Here is an 18,719-nt window from a genome sequence, read left to right on the forward strand (position 1 = left end):
AACTGATATGTAACTTACATGAAATCTGTCAGCACAAAAATACTTAATTACAGATCCTCGTGGATTAGTATTTAAATGGCCAGCCATATGGACGCAGTAAAACAGCTGCGCTGCGCATGCGCGGGTTTCCATGGCCGCGGTTGCGTCAACAAAAACTGACGAAACACAGGCAGGCATTTTTCAAAAATGAGGGCCAGACTCCACCCATCGCCCACTTTCGTGTTGTGTCACGTGCTACTCAACCGCGTCGTCTATTGGTTGGTTTATATCCCTGGATTAATTTTTGCGAAGAGACTGAGGTTCTTACACAAATACAAAGTAAATGTTTCGGGGGAAACACAAATATCGACTTTCAGTGATCATATACTTTTTAAATAAGAGAATAAAGTAAATTTAAATGAATTAAAATAACGTTTTACCTGCAGTTTCAGCACTGAGCCATTAGAAAATGTACGCATGTTACTCTGGCGCAGTGCAGAGTGGGCACACTTACCGCTAAAGCACCTTTTTACCATCATTCTGCATCTGCATCTCAGCTAAGACTAATCAGTTAATTTCATAAAACACCATGAAAATGAATACGGATCGATTCAACCTCCCTATTGACGAGTATTTGGGTATTTTTAGGTTATTATTATTTGGGTGGTTCGTAGATTGATAAAATGCAGTTGGTTCCAAGATGCCTGCTCGCAGAATGACAGTTTCATTTAAAAGAATGAACACACTACTGTCATGTCATTGGCGTTTCTTCCGATATTTTGCATAATAGTAAGTTGTTATTATTTAGCACTTTTGATTTTACAGCTGTTAATTGAAATTAATAATATTATCTTATTAATAACTATACTATTTTTATATTAAATAAATAAATATATATCTTTTTAAAATACAGATACATACCATGCTACATGTTCCAAAATATAATTTTACAGTTTTACCAGTGTGAAAAATGGGAATCGTGCTCTTCAGGGAATTCAGTTATCAAGGTGACTTCTCACAACCGAGAGTCCTTCATCCATATCTTCTGGAAATGCTTCAGACATATTGGAATGAATGGGGGTCAGCCGAGGCAAATCCTCTTATCATTTTTTATGTTAAGCCATAACTCTTTATGTTATGTTAGTTGCTTGCATTGGTGTGTTTACAGTGAACAAATACAGCTGTTTCTTGCAGATCTCTTGGCAATGGCAGAATATAGTTAACTTTTACAACTGTTGTGTCCTGACTTTACTACTGAGATGGTACAAAACGCAGCCAGGTAGATTCATGTGTGTGTGCGCGTGTATATATATGTATGTATATATGTATATACAGATATAGATATAGATGATTCCTTGAAATTTCTCTCCTTTCACATTGATATTTAACGTAACTTTCATATTTCCTTTCCTTATTAAAATAGACTTTTAATAATTACACACCAGGACAATCCATTTACAAATAGGATATAACTTTATGGGTTCCACAGAACAGTTATGATCATAAAAAAAAATTTACAGTGAGAAATGAAGTAGGCACAACTTGTGATTTTGCAGGATCGGATCGCAGATATTTTTTGCAGACACATATGATCCTAATAACTGAATTCCACCTTTCAAAATGGCCGTACCAACCATAACTTCTTCACAAACCATTTGGCCTGATGATCAGTTCATTGAAAACTTTGCTAATTTAGTAAATATTGCATATTAGGTAAGCGCATGCTGTAAGGATGTGCCATTTTGAATGGACTGGTTAAGATGGGTCCATTTTAGGCCAAGGCTTTAAAACCTTTCATTTTGTATCTGGGGGGAAAAAAATTACCACATTTTTTTTTTATTACCAAACAGCTGTATTTCTCAGCACCATTTCTGACAGTAGTGTTGCACTCTCCTTATATGTTTCAGTTGCCAGAATAATATATTTTAAGATCTTTCCATTTCAATAGAATTCTAAACAAGAAATATATAATATGTAAAAAGAAATTGAAATTATTTGGTTTTCACAGCTACATACATCATGGATAGCAAGAATGTGAATAAGCCCAGACTACGCTCTGTTTAACAGAGCAACATATGGGAATATAAGCACACATAAACATTAAATACGACAACCAAAAAGAAAAAGCATTCACAGATGGAGCATGGACGTCATAGCATGGATTTGTGAGACTTTGTCTCAAATGACTGAAGAAAAATGGCAGCAATTATCCTATTTAACACACAACACTTGAAATTGTGGCACAGCTATGCTCTGGATCACCGGTTCATAACCTTGAGTTCAGAGAGGTGCTAGCCACCCTTTCAAAACAATGTGAGAAACGCTTTAAAGTGGTCTTCAACCTGGGGTGTCGCATAGTGGGACACCAGATGGACAGTCTGGGCTGAATTCAATTACACGGTTCACATCCATTCTGAGCGAAGAAGACATGGCCCAAAATAGCTTTGGTTTCAGATAATCTTTGATTTTGGACACAGTTTAGCTTTAAAGCAACTGTATGTGTATTTTTCAAAGACTGTATTGTAGCTATGTGTTGCGACTTTGAAGCCCCCTACAGTTAAAAGAGTGAACTTCGCTATCGTAATTACAGTAAACAGTAAATGTGAATTTGTTGCTACCGTAAAACAATCCGCCCTTTTCGCGGTATTTCGTATCCGCTCACCAAGCTTACAAACTCCCAGGCATTTGTGAAGGAGCGCGGGAAAAAACAAGCCATTCGGCTCAGATAGATTATGTACGCAATCAGAATGATTTTGAAATTTAAATTTCAAGGTAATTTTTTTTTTAAACATACAGTTGTTTTAAGATCTTTTTGTGATGTTTCATCCATCATTAATGCGTCAGACATTGTGCTTCGAATGAATTTAAAACCAGACTTTGCACAAATGATTTATACAAGTCACATCAAATTTTTTTTTCTGTTATTAAACATCTTAAGGCTTTACACCAGTATGTGAAAGTAGTTGCGCTGTAGCTGATATCTGTTTCGATTTTAACATTTGTCTAAAATAAACATCGTCAATACGTACAAAGTGACTCAAAACCACCATCATGCGACGCCTCATATATTATGTGATAATGGAAAAATAAAAGCAGACTGAAGATCATTCGAGGAAGATGTCTTCTGTTGGACAGGAATATTCCATATGTTCTTTGTAGTACTGCTGAAACGCTTTCCTGTAAAAATAAAGTATTTATTTATATGCACATATATAAATTATCCACTGTAGCCATATTTTCATTTCATTTTGGGAAGGTCTAGATGTGATTTTAGATCTAGAACGAGTTTTGTTTTTATTTGTGCTTTCAAAAATTTACTCTGGAACAGAACTCATATTTCTGCCTCAGAAAGCAGCATAATTCTGCCATATTTTAACGTAACATATTTTTAACGCTAACTTGTAAACCATTAATGATAGTTCACCCAAAAATAACAAGTCTGTCATTAATTCTGTTAAAAACCTAAGACCTTTGTTCATCTTTGGAATGCAAATTAAGATATTTTTTGATGAAATCCAAAAGCTTTCTGACCCTGCATAGACATTAAGGGAACTACCACATTCAAGGCCCAGAAACATAGAAAGGGCATCATTAAAATAGTCCATGTGATATCAGTGGTTCAACCTTAATTTTATAAAGCTATGAGCTACAAGCTAAAACAAAAACAATGACTTTATTCAACAATTCTTCTCTTCTCTGTCACTGTCCGCCTCTATTCACAAGAGTACCATGACGCATGCATGTGCATTCCTTTGCTTGTAAGAACGCATACTTGTTCTACGTCAGTGGCACCACATGCATGCGTCATGGTTTTAGTTCGTAGCTCAAAAATATCTTCATCTTGTTCAGAAGATGAACAAAGGTCTTGCAGGTTTGGAATGACATGAGGGTGAGTAATTAATTACAGAATTAATTCATTTTTTGGGTGAACTATCCTTTTAAGCTACAAAGTTGTTAATCAACGGTATATGCTTTTGGTATATGCTTTTTTATTTTTAATAATAATGTATAATAGCAGAATTGTTTGTGGCTTATAACTTTTTTACAAAGACATATTTTTTATGTGAAAAATAAAAAGTGGAAAGGCACTGTTGCACTCTATTTTCCGTTTTGACCAATCAGCTAAAATATGCCCCCCCCCTCAAAAATAAAAAAATAAAAATAATGTATACTATTGAATATGCAGAATACATGATGATAACATACATAAAGCAGTATGTTAAATGAGTAGGAAATGTTCCACAATAAATAACTTGGTTTCAACAGGAAATATAATTGAGAAACAAAAATTGTGTTTGTGGGATCTAGAGAACTCACCCAACAGATTCAGCCAGTTTTGTGGTTGTATCATCTGAAAAGAACACATGACAGGCGAATCTCTCATATGCTGGATGTTTCGTTATTACTCCAAAATACCTGAAAGAAACACACAGAGAAAATATTGATATTGATTGTAATAATCCAGTGAGATTTTTGTTTGCACAAGGAATCTGACAATAGCCAGGGCTCAACACAGAGATCTGATCTCACCATCATTCAGTCTGGAATAACATGAAGAAACAGAACAAACTGAGACCGATTAAATCCAGAAGAACTGTGGCAATGTCTCTAAGATGCATCAAGAACCCAATTCGCTTATTTTCAGATCGGAACAAGTCAAAATGGAGAGAAAGTTTCTAATAATAGCACTTTGAGAGAAATGCATTTCTGTTTAAACTCACTTCTTGTTCTTCGGATGGCACCCACAGAAGGAGATGTTTTTCAGCTGAAAAAAGTGAAAGCACTTCTCACCCTGTAAAATACAGAAAGAAAGACTAATCAGCAGCAGGGATTGAAACATTGGTGTAAGCTGCAGTGTGAGGTTGTCTTAGTACGTGTGCTAAACTCCTGAATCCTTTGGTTTACATCACTGAGCAGGCTCACTAATTCACTAATTCAGAGAGGTTTAAGGGGCGAGATCCCCCCCACACACATTATGGCTACAGATTACCATTCAGTCTTAAAATGCTTAATTGCATAACTGTAGGTCTGCAAATGTTGCATCATAGAGCACAGCTGACTGGAAGAGTCTTTTGGTGGCAACATAGCTACAGTGCGAAGCAGAGGTAGGAGGAATCATTTGACCTTGAGGTCAAAGGTCAATTTTTTATTTCCAAATAAGGAATTAAAATCATTATTTATCCATATTATAGATCTATGGATGGTAATATTGAGAGCACTTCACACTGTGTCATCTTATTCATTCCTATGCTATTTCCCTATGTCCCTATGTCATCATCAAATTTTTAAAGATAGAAATCATATTATTTATAACAAACACTTATATATATTTTAAATGTATGTGTTCTAATATTATATTACAAAATATAATTAATAATTTTCATTTAATATTAATTTATTCCAGACGTATCTTCATAACATTGATCTAACATTTTTTTTTTGATAATTTATAAAAACCCATATCACAGGTTTAGTTAATATCACTTCTTGCAAAAGATCATATTAATTCTGTGAGGTTTTGTATCATTACTTGGTGTGGCTCAGTTTTCAGTTTTTTTTCAACATTTTTGATAACATCATATAAATTAGTATCATAATATGTCAAGATTGAAAAGTTAAATTTTGTGTTTTTGAAAATGTCATATGGGAGAAATATGTCTAACTTCAAATATAACATTAAAAATATCAAAAACAAGGTTAAAATAAGGATACAAATTATCAAAATTAAATTGACACCATCAAACCTTTATTGAATTACCTCCATAAATCATAACATATCATTCATTTTTATTTATTTATTTTTTAGGAATGACCCTTGTGCTTCTTTAAAAATAATATTATAGGTCTTTTATATTATACAAACCCTTCCAGAAGTCCGACAGTCATCCTGAACGATAATTTTCACTCCTCGTGTGTTGATTTCCAGAATGCAAGGCGAAGGGGGGCTGAACTGCATTGTTGTTCGTCTGTTTGATGCTATCTGTTGACAATCAAATTGCATATGAACATCAGATTACATTTGAACAACATCATATCTGTTTAATTATGTAAATTTATATGGAAATCCAGGGCAGAATTATAATGCAGAAATGGATGATTAGTATACCTTTTGCATGGCGGCACAAAGCACATCATTCCCTTTGTGATACGGAACTTGAACAGAACCAAGGAATTTTACCCAGAATTTGTCCATCCAGTCACTTTTGACCTCTAAACAAATCAGCAGACAGAGAAGGCCATTATTCCTCAATGTACAAGATACAAAAGCTCAAATACTTAAAATACTTATAGCAAAGCCAAGGCGTACCTTTAACAAGTTCATCTTTTGTCACTTTGACAGCATAAAATGCAGGGAAGATGCCTCTGGATCCAGTGCGCATGTTGTAGGCCTCGCACCATAAATCCTCGGCCTGCATATCAACTAGTAAGGGGTCATCTGCCTCTAACTCCAACTCATCTTCATGACGAGGAATAAACCTGTAAAAAGGCCAAAATTTGGTTTAGGGTAACAACCAATGAGTAGACTATCTATTTGAAGAAAACTATATATTTGTGTAGTTTTTCCTATTATTCGTGTTTCATTTGGGTCAATGGGTAAAATTCACACTCAAATAAAAATATATATTTTTTAGGACAGTTATTCTGCCTTTCAGTTTTCAGTTTTTAATATGATGATAACATCATATAAATTAGTATCATAATATGTCAAGATTGAAAAGTTAAATTTTGTGTTTTTGAAAATGTCATATATGAGAGAAATATGTCTAACTTCAAATATAACATTAAAAATATCAAAAACAAGTTTAAAATAAGGACTATCTATTTGACTATCTATTTGAAGAAAACTATATATTTGTGTAGTTTTTCCTATTATTCGTGTTTCATTTGGGTCAATGGGTAAAATTCACACTCAAATAAAAATATATATTTTTTAGGACAGTTATTCTGCTTGCATTATGACATTATTTTAATGACAATTTAGCACATTTAAAGAAAATATATTAATAATAATAGCAACAATAATAATAAACCAACACAGTATTACAGTTATGCTCTTTGCATAATTTAAAAAAAAAAGTTAAAAAGCAGAAAAATAAATAATAATAGTGGTCCCCAAAATAGGCTTCATTTAATAATAAATAAATAAAAAATCTTCCTTAAAATTTCTTTGACAGGATAGGGTTCAATATCCTTTTTAAGTTGCATGGTTACTTTCCTGTTTTTTTGTTTTTGTTTTCAAATGTTGCATCAAGAATTCTTACCTGAACACTGCTCTGTGACTCTGTTCTCTTTCCTCTCCGTTAATAACACAGGAGAAGAATCCAAACTCAGCAGCTGAGTGGGAGAACAAACGTTCATTGTCACAACAAGAACAACAAAGGATAGAGACATTTTGGTAGGAACTGCCGGCTGAATCTTGATCCTGGCTGGTGAAAGGTGGGTCTGATAGCAAACCCATAAATGAAAAAAACCTGGTGTTCTTGCAAAGTCTCAGGCAGATGTATTACTGAAGGGGTGCCACAAGGTTCAACCCTTGGCCCTTTGCCATTCTTTCTGAGCATCTCACACTGCTCTTGCCTTCATTTGATATCCACTGCATATTATTGTAACATACCAGAAGCCAAAAATAAACTCATAAACTTGGCATTGTGGAAAGTGGAAGTGTTTCATGATCAAAGTAGCCGAAGCAGCCACAGTAAATGACTAAATGGATTTCAGAGTACTTACAATGTTTAAGATCTGTACACATTTGCAACAACCCCTTTATTAAGAAATTAAATGAATTATTTTCTAAATTCCAAATCAGCATCTATTACCCACCAGATAAACGTGACCGTCCATTCACAAAGACATTCATGAACTTGCGGGAACGGGGCATGTCTGAGGTGGTGTCTGTGGTGGAATCCGTAGACAAACAGGAAGTGTCTCTCCTCATGCTTCTCGCTCCAGACTCTTCTCCCTCTGCGTCCTCTTCCTGATCCTCCTCATCCTCATCGATGGCAGACTCATAGACAGTATTGTCACTGTCACTTTCGTAACCTTTGTAGCAGTCCTTGATACTCACTAGCTCGAGCTTAGCATGCTCATCCACCACCAGGGTGTACTTAACAGAGTCATAAGTCAGTCCCGAAGCATCTGTGCTGACCGCCACTGTCTTTAAGTTCCCTGTGTTCTCCTTCACCAATTTAGGCTTACGGGATTCAGCCCACTGACAAGAGTCCCCCGCATTGCTGAGGCTGACAGTCCGGCATGGGGGTGTGGGTGCGTACACCTCATCCTCCTCACTAATAGAGGGGTTCGGACAACCCGCTGATGGGTAGTAGTGAAGGGGAGGAAGATCTGTGTCCGAACTAATGGACATGCGGTTGCTGTCACTGCTCTGGGACAGAAATGGCCGCTCTTGTTCACCGTTGACTGGTGTGAGGTGGATCTCCTCTGTTGCATTTCCTTCTGAAATGAGATAGTCCTTGTTTTTGTCGACCAATTGGTCACACATACCTTCATTCTCCACAAGATAATGCACTTGTTCCCGATAGCCATTGACGGTGTGATACCGGGCTTTTTCCTTGCAAATGGTTGGGATGTCAAGGACACCCTCTATCAGTGTCACTTCCGTGGATTTTCCCTTCATGACTGTCTGCGTAAGGGGTGCTACCACATTGGACTTTTTCAAAGGTTCAGACAGCTTATCCTGCTTCTTGGTGTGAAAGGCTGAGGCTTTGTTCGTGGAGGAGGCAGGTCCCCGTGGTTTTGTGCCAGCCTTGGCCTGAACTTTGTCCGCATCGGTCAGGCTAACCTGCTCAGGTTTGACCGCGGGATCTCCTGTTTCACACACACAGAAGATTATACATTAGGCAATAAGCCTAATGGAGAAAAACATCTGAAGAGGATTATGTAAAATGTCAGTTAATGCCACAGTTAAAGCCTTGCAAAATGCCAAGTTTAACTCAGCACAGGAAGTAATGAATCCTGATGACTTTTAAACCAATGTAAAAGGTGACTATATGATATATATGGTATAATATATAAAGGTGAAATTTGTCATTTTGTCAACTGAAGAAAGGTACCATCAAATACAATGAGATCAAAGCTTCCTTCGCAACAAAGGTATGAACTTAAAATTAAAATCGTAATGAATTTTAAAATCGTATTGCAATAGAAATAGCAACAGCAGTTTTTATCCATACTAGGACTAACATTCAAATTATCGAAAAATCTAGTATTGTAAGGCAGGGACTTAATTCAATCCACCGTTTGCTGATTGGATGGAGCCAGATCTTAACTGGAGAAGTCTGTCACCAGAAAGTCGTCTGTAGTTTCAACAGAAGATCCAGTTATGACTTTTGATTAAGAATCGCAAGGTAGTAAGAGGGGGAAAAAAATCAATGATGAACATCATTAAGAATAAGATCAAAAACATGGGTTTTTAAAAATATATAAAATATATATAAATAGGTAATAGAAAATAGTGTGAATTTTCATTTCATACAGACTGGTGCTTACATATAATGCTTACATATACCAAATGCTAATTTCCCATCATTAGGGAAGCATATCATTTTAGTATATAGTTAACTCATCCAAATTGGGACAAAGCCATAATATTTACACTCCTAAATGTATAAAGCTGGAACAGAACAATTGACACTAGCTTTACAGTATACAAACCTTTTTTCATACTGGAAGAGTCAGACACAAGTCTGACGAACTTTCTGGGTAAGTAGATTGACGGAAATCCCATTAAGCTAATCACATCACGTAAACACATTTTCATTCCATGAAAGCGAATACTACAAAAACAGCTACAGTATGAACAATAATACACCTACAACTTGTATTTCTTTCATTTATCTCATGGTAATTATTCGTATGCACGGAAGTGTTTATTGAAAAATTACTTGTTTGGAAAATTCAAGTCAAGTCAGCAATTCTTCAGACATGTTCATTTGTGTGGTGTGAGTGGCCATTACTCACCCTTAATGTGTGGCGATGAAGAATGGCTTTTCTTATCTTTCCTCCGCTCTTTCTCCCCAAAGGAATTGTTATTTATTGTGTCCTGCGATTAAAGTAAAAAGAATGAGGGATAGGTTTTTCAATATACAAAAGGCTGAGAGAGTCCATATTGTTTATACCAAAACTAAACAGGATACAATTTTTGGACCACTTTTCTAAAAATAATAAATTAAAAAGTACAGTACAGTCATTGCATTTTTAATAGTTTTTATTTAAAGTATTTAAAATTTAAATCAAATGTAAAAATTACACTAAAACACATACGGACATGTACATCCATCCATCATGGATAAATCAGCATTTCTAATTGTCAACACATTTTAGGTGCTTTTCTATCATATATTGAAACAGAAACCATATCTGACTACAGTCCGTATAACGAGAGAGTTACAGGAAGAGCTATCTACAGATAGATTTACTGCTCTTTCCTGACGCTGACTCACGAATTGACCACGCTATAATGCACCTTTAACATGGACACTCCAATGCTGTCATAGCAACTCGCCCATCGATGATGCAGGAACTGGCCTGCGTGAGAGCGTGTCAGTAGTGTGTGTGTAAGTGTGGGGGTAGATGGGAACGCATAGTAGTGTTCGTGATGGAGAAAGAAGACACAGATGGCTGATATGATGTTCTCATTTAGTGACACTAAAAACAGTATGAGGAAAGAACCCAGATGGGAGAAACTCGATCCTCACAGTTCATTGCTATCTAATTTATTAATTGGAGCCTGTCTCAGTCTTTTACTGTAGGTCTACTAATATCAGACTAGAATTAAGTAATCTTTATTTCTGCAGGAAATATAATGGGTAACATTGAAATTTGAGAAAGGCTTTTTGAGGAATTGACAGTTATGCTACTATTATATACACAGTTAGCTATATGCTACTATCATATATAGCATTATCTATATTCTAATGTTCACCTAAAAGTTCCTTTAGCAGATTTAAGATGGATATTATTGGTGCTGATGACTCATCCTTCACTACATTGTTTCATCCAATCAGATGCTTTCTAGTGTAAGAATGACTGTGAATGTGAACTTTAAAAAAAAAAAAAAATCACTAAAGGCAATTGGCTTTTATTTTTATTTTTAAGGGAATACTTTTGCCCAAAAATATGATTTAGGAAATAGGACATATGTCAACAAAAGAAAGAAATGAAAGGTATGCCATGAACACTTTTAAAAATTCAATTTCCTTGTAAAATCAACTGTTTAAATTTTTTAACAACTGAATATGCCATTTCTCTCAGAAATATGTCAGATTACAGAAGTAATATAAATAAGTTGTCAATAGAGCTTCACATTGATTCTTAGGGTTTCAGTCAATACCCAGGCTTAAAATATTACTGTCACAATGTAGATATTTTTAGAGCAGACTTTCTCATGGTTTTACTTGTATTATCCAATAACTCTGTTTTCTTTCAGGATGAAAAGCTCTTTGCTAATTCCTCAAATGCCCTTTGAGCCCAGCGGCTGTGCCAATGCTGCAGACGTGGAGAGATTCGACAAGGCAAGATTATGAGATTAAAGACAGGGAAGCACATTTACAGTCGCATCATCTTCTGTGATCGTTAAAAAGTCTGCTGACCTGGATATGATTCAGTATGCTCAAATATTCAAGCAAAAGCCTGTTTTTCAACTGCTAGGTTTCATGTCACCTCATAATAATCAGTTGGCAAAATAATTGGATATAATACAAGTGGGCTTATGCAAGTCTTAAGTATAGAGACCACTGGTTTCAATATCTCGGGTGATTTGGGAATTCGGGACACTGGACTGGCCAGGACTAATAAAATGGTAAATATTGTTATGCAATTCAGAACAACCTGATTAAACTGCTTTATATTAAATGTAATTTTTTTTACATTAGGGTTAGTAAATGATTACAATATTCATTTTTGGGTGTGGAGTTGAAAATACAGAACACATAAAACCATTATTTCTAGAATAAATGTCTTTTCGAAAAAACTTGGGGCAATATTGAAAATTTCAGCAAGCAGCATAACCAAATCCAATTTCAGTAATAGAGAAAACTGAAAAGGTCATTTTAAGTTCAGTACAGTCTGGGCTGGAAGTCTTTTCAGGAGATCAGTGCTGGGCCATTACTTAAATCATTTAGTTTCCTCAGCCTCATTACCCATGATGCACTTCAAAATTCAGAGAGAGAAGACTCAGTGAGTCATAGTTTTTTATATATATAGTATTTAAATGCATTTTAGTTTTAGTAATTTTGTTATGTGCTTTTGTAATTATTATTATTATTATTTATTTTAGTATTTTTAAATACATTTAACTATTTTAATTTTGTATTTAAATTTTAAAATTTTTAGTTTAGTAATATCGGTACTTTTACTTATTTTGGTTATTGCCAAGGCAACATTTCAGATTTCTTATATATTTTTTAAATCTAATATTTATTTTATTTAAGCTTTATTTCAATATCCAGAAACTTTATTTTTTTATAGTTTTACTTTGATTTAACAATAACAATACTAGGTAAGATTATGCACAGTAATAAGAAAGAAATAACACATTTATAATGTTAAAAACTGAGACAACATGCCCCGGTCTCTTCTAACATGATATATAGATCAACAAATTATTTACAGTAGCTAGCCCAACAATGTCAATCACAACCCTTTCCAAAACAGTGCCACATATGACTATGTTTTTACTCCCACCTCATTATGTTTTGTTCGAATCGACCCATTAAAGTGCCGCCCCCTGCTGTTTGACCCTCACAGGTCAACAGTAATGATCCACTTGCGCTCTTTCTTGTTGGATTGCATTACACGGAGGGCGGATAGCAGTGATTCATAGCAGGTGGGACGAGCGGGAGCTCACAAACAGGAAACATCATCAACATCACCGGTCGGTAGTATCAAAGAAACCTGAACGCTACATGCCACCGATTTGCATACACACTGAAAATACATGCCATCCCTCCAGGGGAACTGCTCGAGATTACGGCTCAAGATCCTGTTTGTGCAGAATGGAAATCATCACTTCTACTGTAAAACAATTTGTAATCCCTGTCCATCTGCCTCAGACGTAATCACAAGCCTCTTAAAGACCATAGGCCACTGCCAAAACCTGTCCGTCTCACCTGAGTCCTTGGCACTTGGGGGAAAAGATTCAGGGTGGTGGGTCTCTTGGGCCGATATGTATCCATGGCGACGGCAGGGATGAAATCCTTTAGCTGAGGCTGAGTGACAGGCGGCCCTGCACCCTGCACTTCCTTGTGGTTGTCATCGAAGGGATCAACCGGCCGCCTCTCGTTCTCCTCTTCCTCCTCTTCTTCCAAGATTCCTCCCTCTGCATCAATCAGGTCCAAGTGGAGCATCTCGGTCTGCAGCTCCAGCACCCCCCTCCTCCGGCCGCTCCTCGGCGTGCCATTGGTCGGCTGAGTCATGTGATCCTGGGAAGAGCAGGCAGCAGAGCTTTAGAGGCGAGAGCAAAGGAGCTGCAGTCAGACGCAGCCGGCCAATCAGAGCACGGGGATGACATCAGCCTGTGGCTCCCTTCCTGGCTGCTGTAAGCAAAGCTAATTCAATCCCAGAGAACAATGAGGCGTGTCACAAGACAGAAGCAAAATAAACACACCCAAAAATGACAAGGAGAACGATTATAACATGTTTAATTACACTAAACTGCCTTACTGTCTTTAAACTCAGCTATTCTTACCATAAGCACTATTCCAGTATCTAATTGAAAGGCTGTGAAAATAAAAAAAGGATTTTTACTGATAGTGATTAGATAATGATATCCATGCTAAACAGTTAGATGTTACTGAACATGTCTTAAATTCTGTCAAAGCAAATTAAGCTGAAACTTATGCTCTTTCAGCGCAGATTTTCTTAGCATTAACACTTACGTCATAATGCTAATCATTGCATTAAAATAATTATGATCAATCATCTGACGTAAATTAAAATGTTTTGGATTCTCTCTGTCAATGTCATGACACTAAACTGCCTTGTTGTCATTAAACACAGCTTTTGATAGCATAAACACTTACAGTGCTAATTATTTCATTAAAAGGTGGTGAATTCATAAATTAGGGATTTTTATGTAAGTGCTCAGACAATGATATCCATGTTGAACCACCAGATGAGACTGAACAATAAATTCTCTCTGTCAAACCAATAACTCTAACTCGCCTTATTGTCTTCAAACACAGCTTTTCTAGCAAAAAACACTTCGTAATCACATAAAAAGTTATTGAAATGATAAATGAGGGATTTTTAAGTGGTTAACATGATAAACAGTCAGATGTGATTGACTCTGACGGCTTCCCTCAGAGTTTATGTCTAATGCTAATGCTAACTGACTGCTATGCTAATTGGCTCTGAACACAACAGTCTCTTGTGACCTCACTTACTCACTCAAATACAAAAATTCTCAATCTCTACACATTCTTTGGGCTGCAATACATGGAAACGGATGATGTGCCTTTGAACTAAAAAATCTATTTTTGCTGTTGGGTAAACAGCTCGCAAAGCTCTGCAGTGTCAGATGAATCCTCATTCAGCTCCAGACTGTGTCTCATGGAAAGATAAGTGACTGTTTGGTTTTAGGGTGGAGATAAACCACATATACATGTTTTACTTTGTGGTGAGGACTGCCTGTTGACATGTAATGTTTTAAAATTAAGATAACTGTGATTACTATAGTAATCACTATAGTCCATGCTCTTGAAAGTCATTTTAATCAAAGGAAGACACAAAGGAGGTCAAAAACGGAAAGGATAGATCATGCAAAAGTCTGCTGGTCATCATTTACACACCCTCATGCCATTTTAAACCGGTTTGACTTTTTGTTCATAAAAAGCAAAAGAAAATGCTTCACAGAATGTCCAAGCTTCTCTCTTACACACTGAGAGTTGGTGACTGATGTTTGCCTAACATCATCTTTTGTTTTCTACATAAAATGATTTTGTAGCTGCGAATAAATCTAAAGTTAAGTGTAAGGTTTGATTCCTAAACTGGCCCACTGGAGATTAGCTACAGGCTCAGAGCAGATGTTTATTAACCCACATAGGCATGTCCAGGTGGTGCTTTGGCACACCTCCCAAAAATTAAGAGTAAACCCTGAAACCACAATATGTTTTATGCAGAACCTGATTTTACCAAGTGAGACATGTTCCTGGGACAACATCGTTGTTGACCCTGGAACAACATTGTGATTAACCAATCAGATTTGAAGAACCAGTTTATAGATTTTGTGAAGTTTACGCTTAAAATCAGTGTTTGGTGCTTGTACATCAGTGTCATTCATCTATCATATCCTCTGATTTTAGGGATTACTCATGGTTAAGGTTAGGTTTAGGTGTAGGGATATGGTTAAGAATATATTTTTGGAGTAAAATGTTGTTCCAGGGTCAACAAAATATGTTGACCTAGGAACACATCGAACTTGGCAAAATCAGGACGTGCATGTTTTATATATATATATATATATATATATATATATATATATATATATATATATATATATATATATATATATATATATACCAACAAAATAAATAAATGGATAAAATTACAAATATATTGCTTAAATATACAAGTAAATATATTTATATGGAAATAACCTAAATTACTAATACCTTCCCAGAAAAAAAGGCACTGGGGTAGTACCTTTTCAAAAAGTACATTTAGGTGCTAAAATGAACCTTTAAGTTACAAATTTAAGGATAAATAAGGTACAAAAGTGTACCTTTTGAAAAGGTGCTGCCCCAGTGGGAGCTTTTGTACCTTCTTTTCTGAGAGTGTATGAAAATGTATGTTTACACCAAAATGCCAGCTATGAAAACAGACTAAAATCTGTCCAGTAAGTTTATTTGAGGGTACAGACTTACACTAGGGTCGAGGTCGAGCTGGCTGAGAGTGATTCCATTCTCATCCGTGATTTCTGTCATTTCTGAAAGGTCGTCATCCTCGTATTCATTCAGACTGATGTCATGGGTTAACCTGCAAAGTGCCAGCACACCCACACAGATAGTGACACACATTACGTCATCCCTCCACGAGGCCATCGCTAGACAGTCATACACAAGAGAGGGCACGGCTTGCCTGCTCGTCTGATAACTGCACAACTACTGCAATGCTGTAACTTGTAGGTGTGAATGCAAATATGAATGCAAATAAAAATGTAAATAAAATAAGTGTGTATGTATGCATATGTATATGTGTGTGTGTGTGTGTGTGTGTGTGTATACATTTATATAAATGTGTATACCCCCACCACTTTCTTTTAAAGTAGTTTCTTTAGTCATTTAATGTAATCCTAGTTATCGGTTGACATCCTGCTAACTTTAAGATTATTTAGTTATTTAATAGTCTATTTTATAAACCTTTACATTAATTTATATTTATATACAAACAAATTTACATAAAATAATATTACATAGATTCAAGGATATTATTCAGAATTATGCAAGTTATGCATGTAGAAATCTGTTGTAAGAAAGCATAAGCAAATACAAACACAATTCTTCTGTTTTTGTTTTCCTAAATGTAAATCCTAAATGCTGATTTAACACATTGTATGAACTTGCTTAATGACAACAACATTCTTATTCTACCTAATGTTTTGAATAAAGTTGGTTTTCAGTATCCTTATACCTTCTGTCTGCAAGCTAGCCATTCACTGACAAATAAAGCTTTAAAAGCACTCCGACATCCAAAATTTGGAGTACTTCCTGTTAATATACCAGCAATTGTGCAGTCGCCACATTTCTAGATTGATAACAAGACAAACAATTTAACATAGCAAATTTAGTCAATCTAATCAACCTAGCAGAACTATAAACGTCTTTCTGCAGACCACAATCATTATTGTATCCCTCGATTATGATTTTGTACCATTCAAAAGAATGATCGGAAACACAAACATACACGCATTAAATGAGTAAACCTTCACATCTCATTCAGTCCCATCCATAACCCTACATATATTTCCTTCATGCACACCAAACTAACATGTTGGCCTATTTCAGAACCCACAAGCTGATCCAAGGTCAGGTAAGTGCAGCGCAAAAAGGCCGTGCAGGGGCACACGGCAGTATCACTACTGTACCATTTCTCCCACTGTTCCTCCATCCAGCTGTCCCCATCCTCTCTGGAGTCCATGGCCAGGCTGAGCACCATCTGCAGGGCAGGGCAGGATGCCACTGGACCCTTCTTGTGGGGAAAATCGATGGAGCCAACAATTCTGCCAGTTTCTTTCTCAACCACCCGTCCGGCACTCCACACATAAATGTCCTCCACGAGGGTCCTCGGGGGGTTACATCAGCCACGGAAGCTGTCGAGGACGTCCTCACTTCCCCTTGAAAACATCCTACTGTACACCCCTAACACTCCTTGCTCTGCTCTGCGTGTGTCCTTCAATGGAGCCATTAAAGTCGGCAGCGGATGACTGAAGAGAGAGAGAGAGAGAGAGAGAGAGAGAGAGAGAGGCGTAGTCTCCACTAAAAGGGTCTGCCACCCCACTGATTGATGGTCCAGATCAATGCGGCTCGAGTTGCCACCTCCACACAATTGCAGGCCAGTTTGGTGAAGAGATGCCTGCTGGGAATCGATGGCATTGATAACCAGATGAAAATATCTGGAAAGCTTCCTGAGATATATATTGCATCATTACAGTTCATTAGGATCTCCTCCTAAACCCTGTTAATTAGATTCAGATCTTCTTGCATTTCATTAATGGAAAAACATGCATGTTATTGACGGATCATACATGCGTCATCTTATTTTACATTGTGCAGTGGGGCGATTGCAGATAACGTGTTATTGACTTGGAGGAGATCCGTTTCATTGTGGGACTCTGCAGAAGATGGAGGACAAAGAGAGAGAAACGGGCAGAGATAAGAGTCTCTCCATGGTCAGTATGCTCTATAAGAGCAGACATTAGCAGACCTAGACAGGAGCTGAGAGCTCTTCCCTCATTAGCGCAGCTCCCACAGGACGCCATTCACATCAGCTCTGCTTACAGCAGCTCTATTGCATTACTACACTGCCAGCCTCACTGCTGGATGCTGACAGCACACTGATTTAATACAAATGTGAAATTCATAGATGTCATTTCAATCTTACACTTATTCAGAAAAAAAAAATTAACCATGTGAGACTTTTATGTAAAACAAAGCAACAAAAAACAACAGAGAGAGGAAAAAAAAAACCAAAGAGAAAATAACAGGACAAAAATAAAAATAAAAAAAACAAACAAAAAAACATAACAGAACATAAAAAAACAAAACAAAACTCAAAACAGAACAGAACAAATAAATTAAACAAAATTCCAAAACACACCAAAAAGAGAGAAGGGAAAGGAAAACAAAAACAAATGGGGAAAAAGAACACAAAACGAGAACAAAAGAAATAAACAAAACAGGACACCAAAAGGACAGGACAATACAAGACGATACAAGAAAATACAATACAATACAATAAAATAAATACTAAAAACAAAATACTATATATTTAATAGAAATAAAGGGAAAACAAATCTAAAATACATACCGCTATACAAAACAATACTCACAATAAAACAATACAAGAATAATAAAAAAAAACACTAAAGACTTTATATAAAAAAAAACTAAACTAAAATAATAAACACACAAACGAATGTTATGCATACAACCACCCAAAAGACATCAATAAAAGCTTTTTTTTTTTTTTTTTACAATGTAATATAAATGAAAATAAAGAAAATGCAA

At 36.1% G+C, this 18,719-nt stretch overlaps 1 protein-coding gene across 1 annotated transcript; it reads right to left on the reverse strand.

The window, feature by feature from the left end:
- Nucleotides 1-1,433: 1,433 nt before the first annotated feature.
- LOC127947037 (C-Jun-amino-terminal kinase-interacting protein 1) lies at nt 1,434-17,363 on the reverse strand. The gene is made up of 12 exons (XM_052543935.1): nt 17,078-17,363; nt 15,858-15,969; nt 13,104-13,415; nt 9,955-10,036; nt 7,801-8,802; nt 7,242-7,314; nt 6,287-6,456; nt 6,086-6,189; nt 5,843-5,959; nt 4,701-4,771; nt 4,297-4,395; nt 1,434-3,156 (listed from the first exon to the last, which is right to left on the reverse strand). Exons 1-12 carry the CDS (start codon nt 17,146-17,148, stop codon nt 3,084-3,086), a joined length of 2,286 nt encoding a protein of 761 aa, XP_052399895.1. The 5' UTR covers nt 17,149-17,363; the 3' UTR covers nt 1,434-3,083.
- Between the last annotated feature and the right edge of the window lie 1,356 nt (nt 17,364-18,719).

This window comes from Carassius gibelio, chromosome A25 (genome assembly GCF_023724105.1).
Source record: "Carassius gibelio isolate Cgi1373 ecotype wild population from Czech Republic chromosome A25, carGib1.2-hapl.c, whole genome shotgun sequence".
Lineage (NCBI taxonomy): Eukaryota > Metazoa > Chordata > Actinopteri > Cypriniformes > Cyprinidae > Carassius > Carassius gibelio.

What these genes read in the sequence shown, in the direction of transcription:
- LOC127947037 (XM_052543935.1), bottom strand. Translation starts at nt 17,148, where the DNA reads ATGGTGCTCAGCCTGGCCATGGACTCCAGAGAGGATGGGGACAGCTGG. An exon ending in TTTGTGCCGCCATGCAAAAG is followed by an intron (nt 5,960 to 6,085) that starts GTATACTAATCA and finishes GATTGTCAACAG; the next exon opens with ATAGCATCAAACAGACGAAC. An exon ending in ACTGTCGGACTTCTGGAAGG is followed by an intron (nt 4,772 to 5,842) that starts GTTTGTATAATA and finishes TGTATTTTACAG; the next exon opens with GGTGAGAAGTGCTTTCACTT.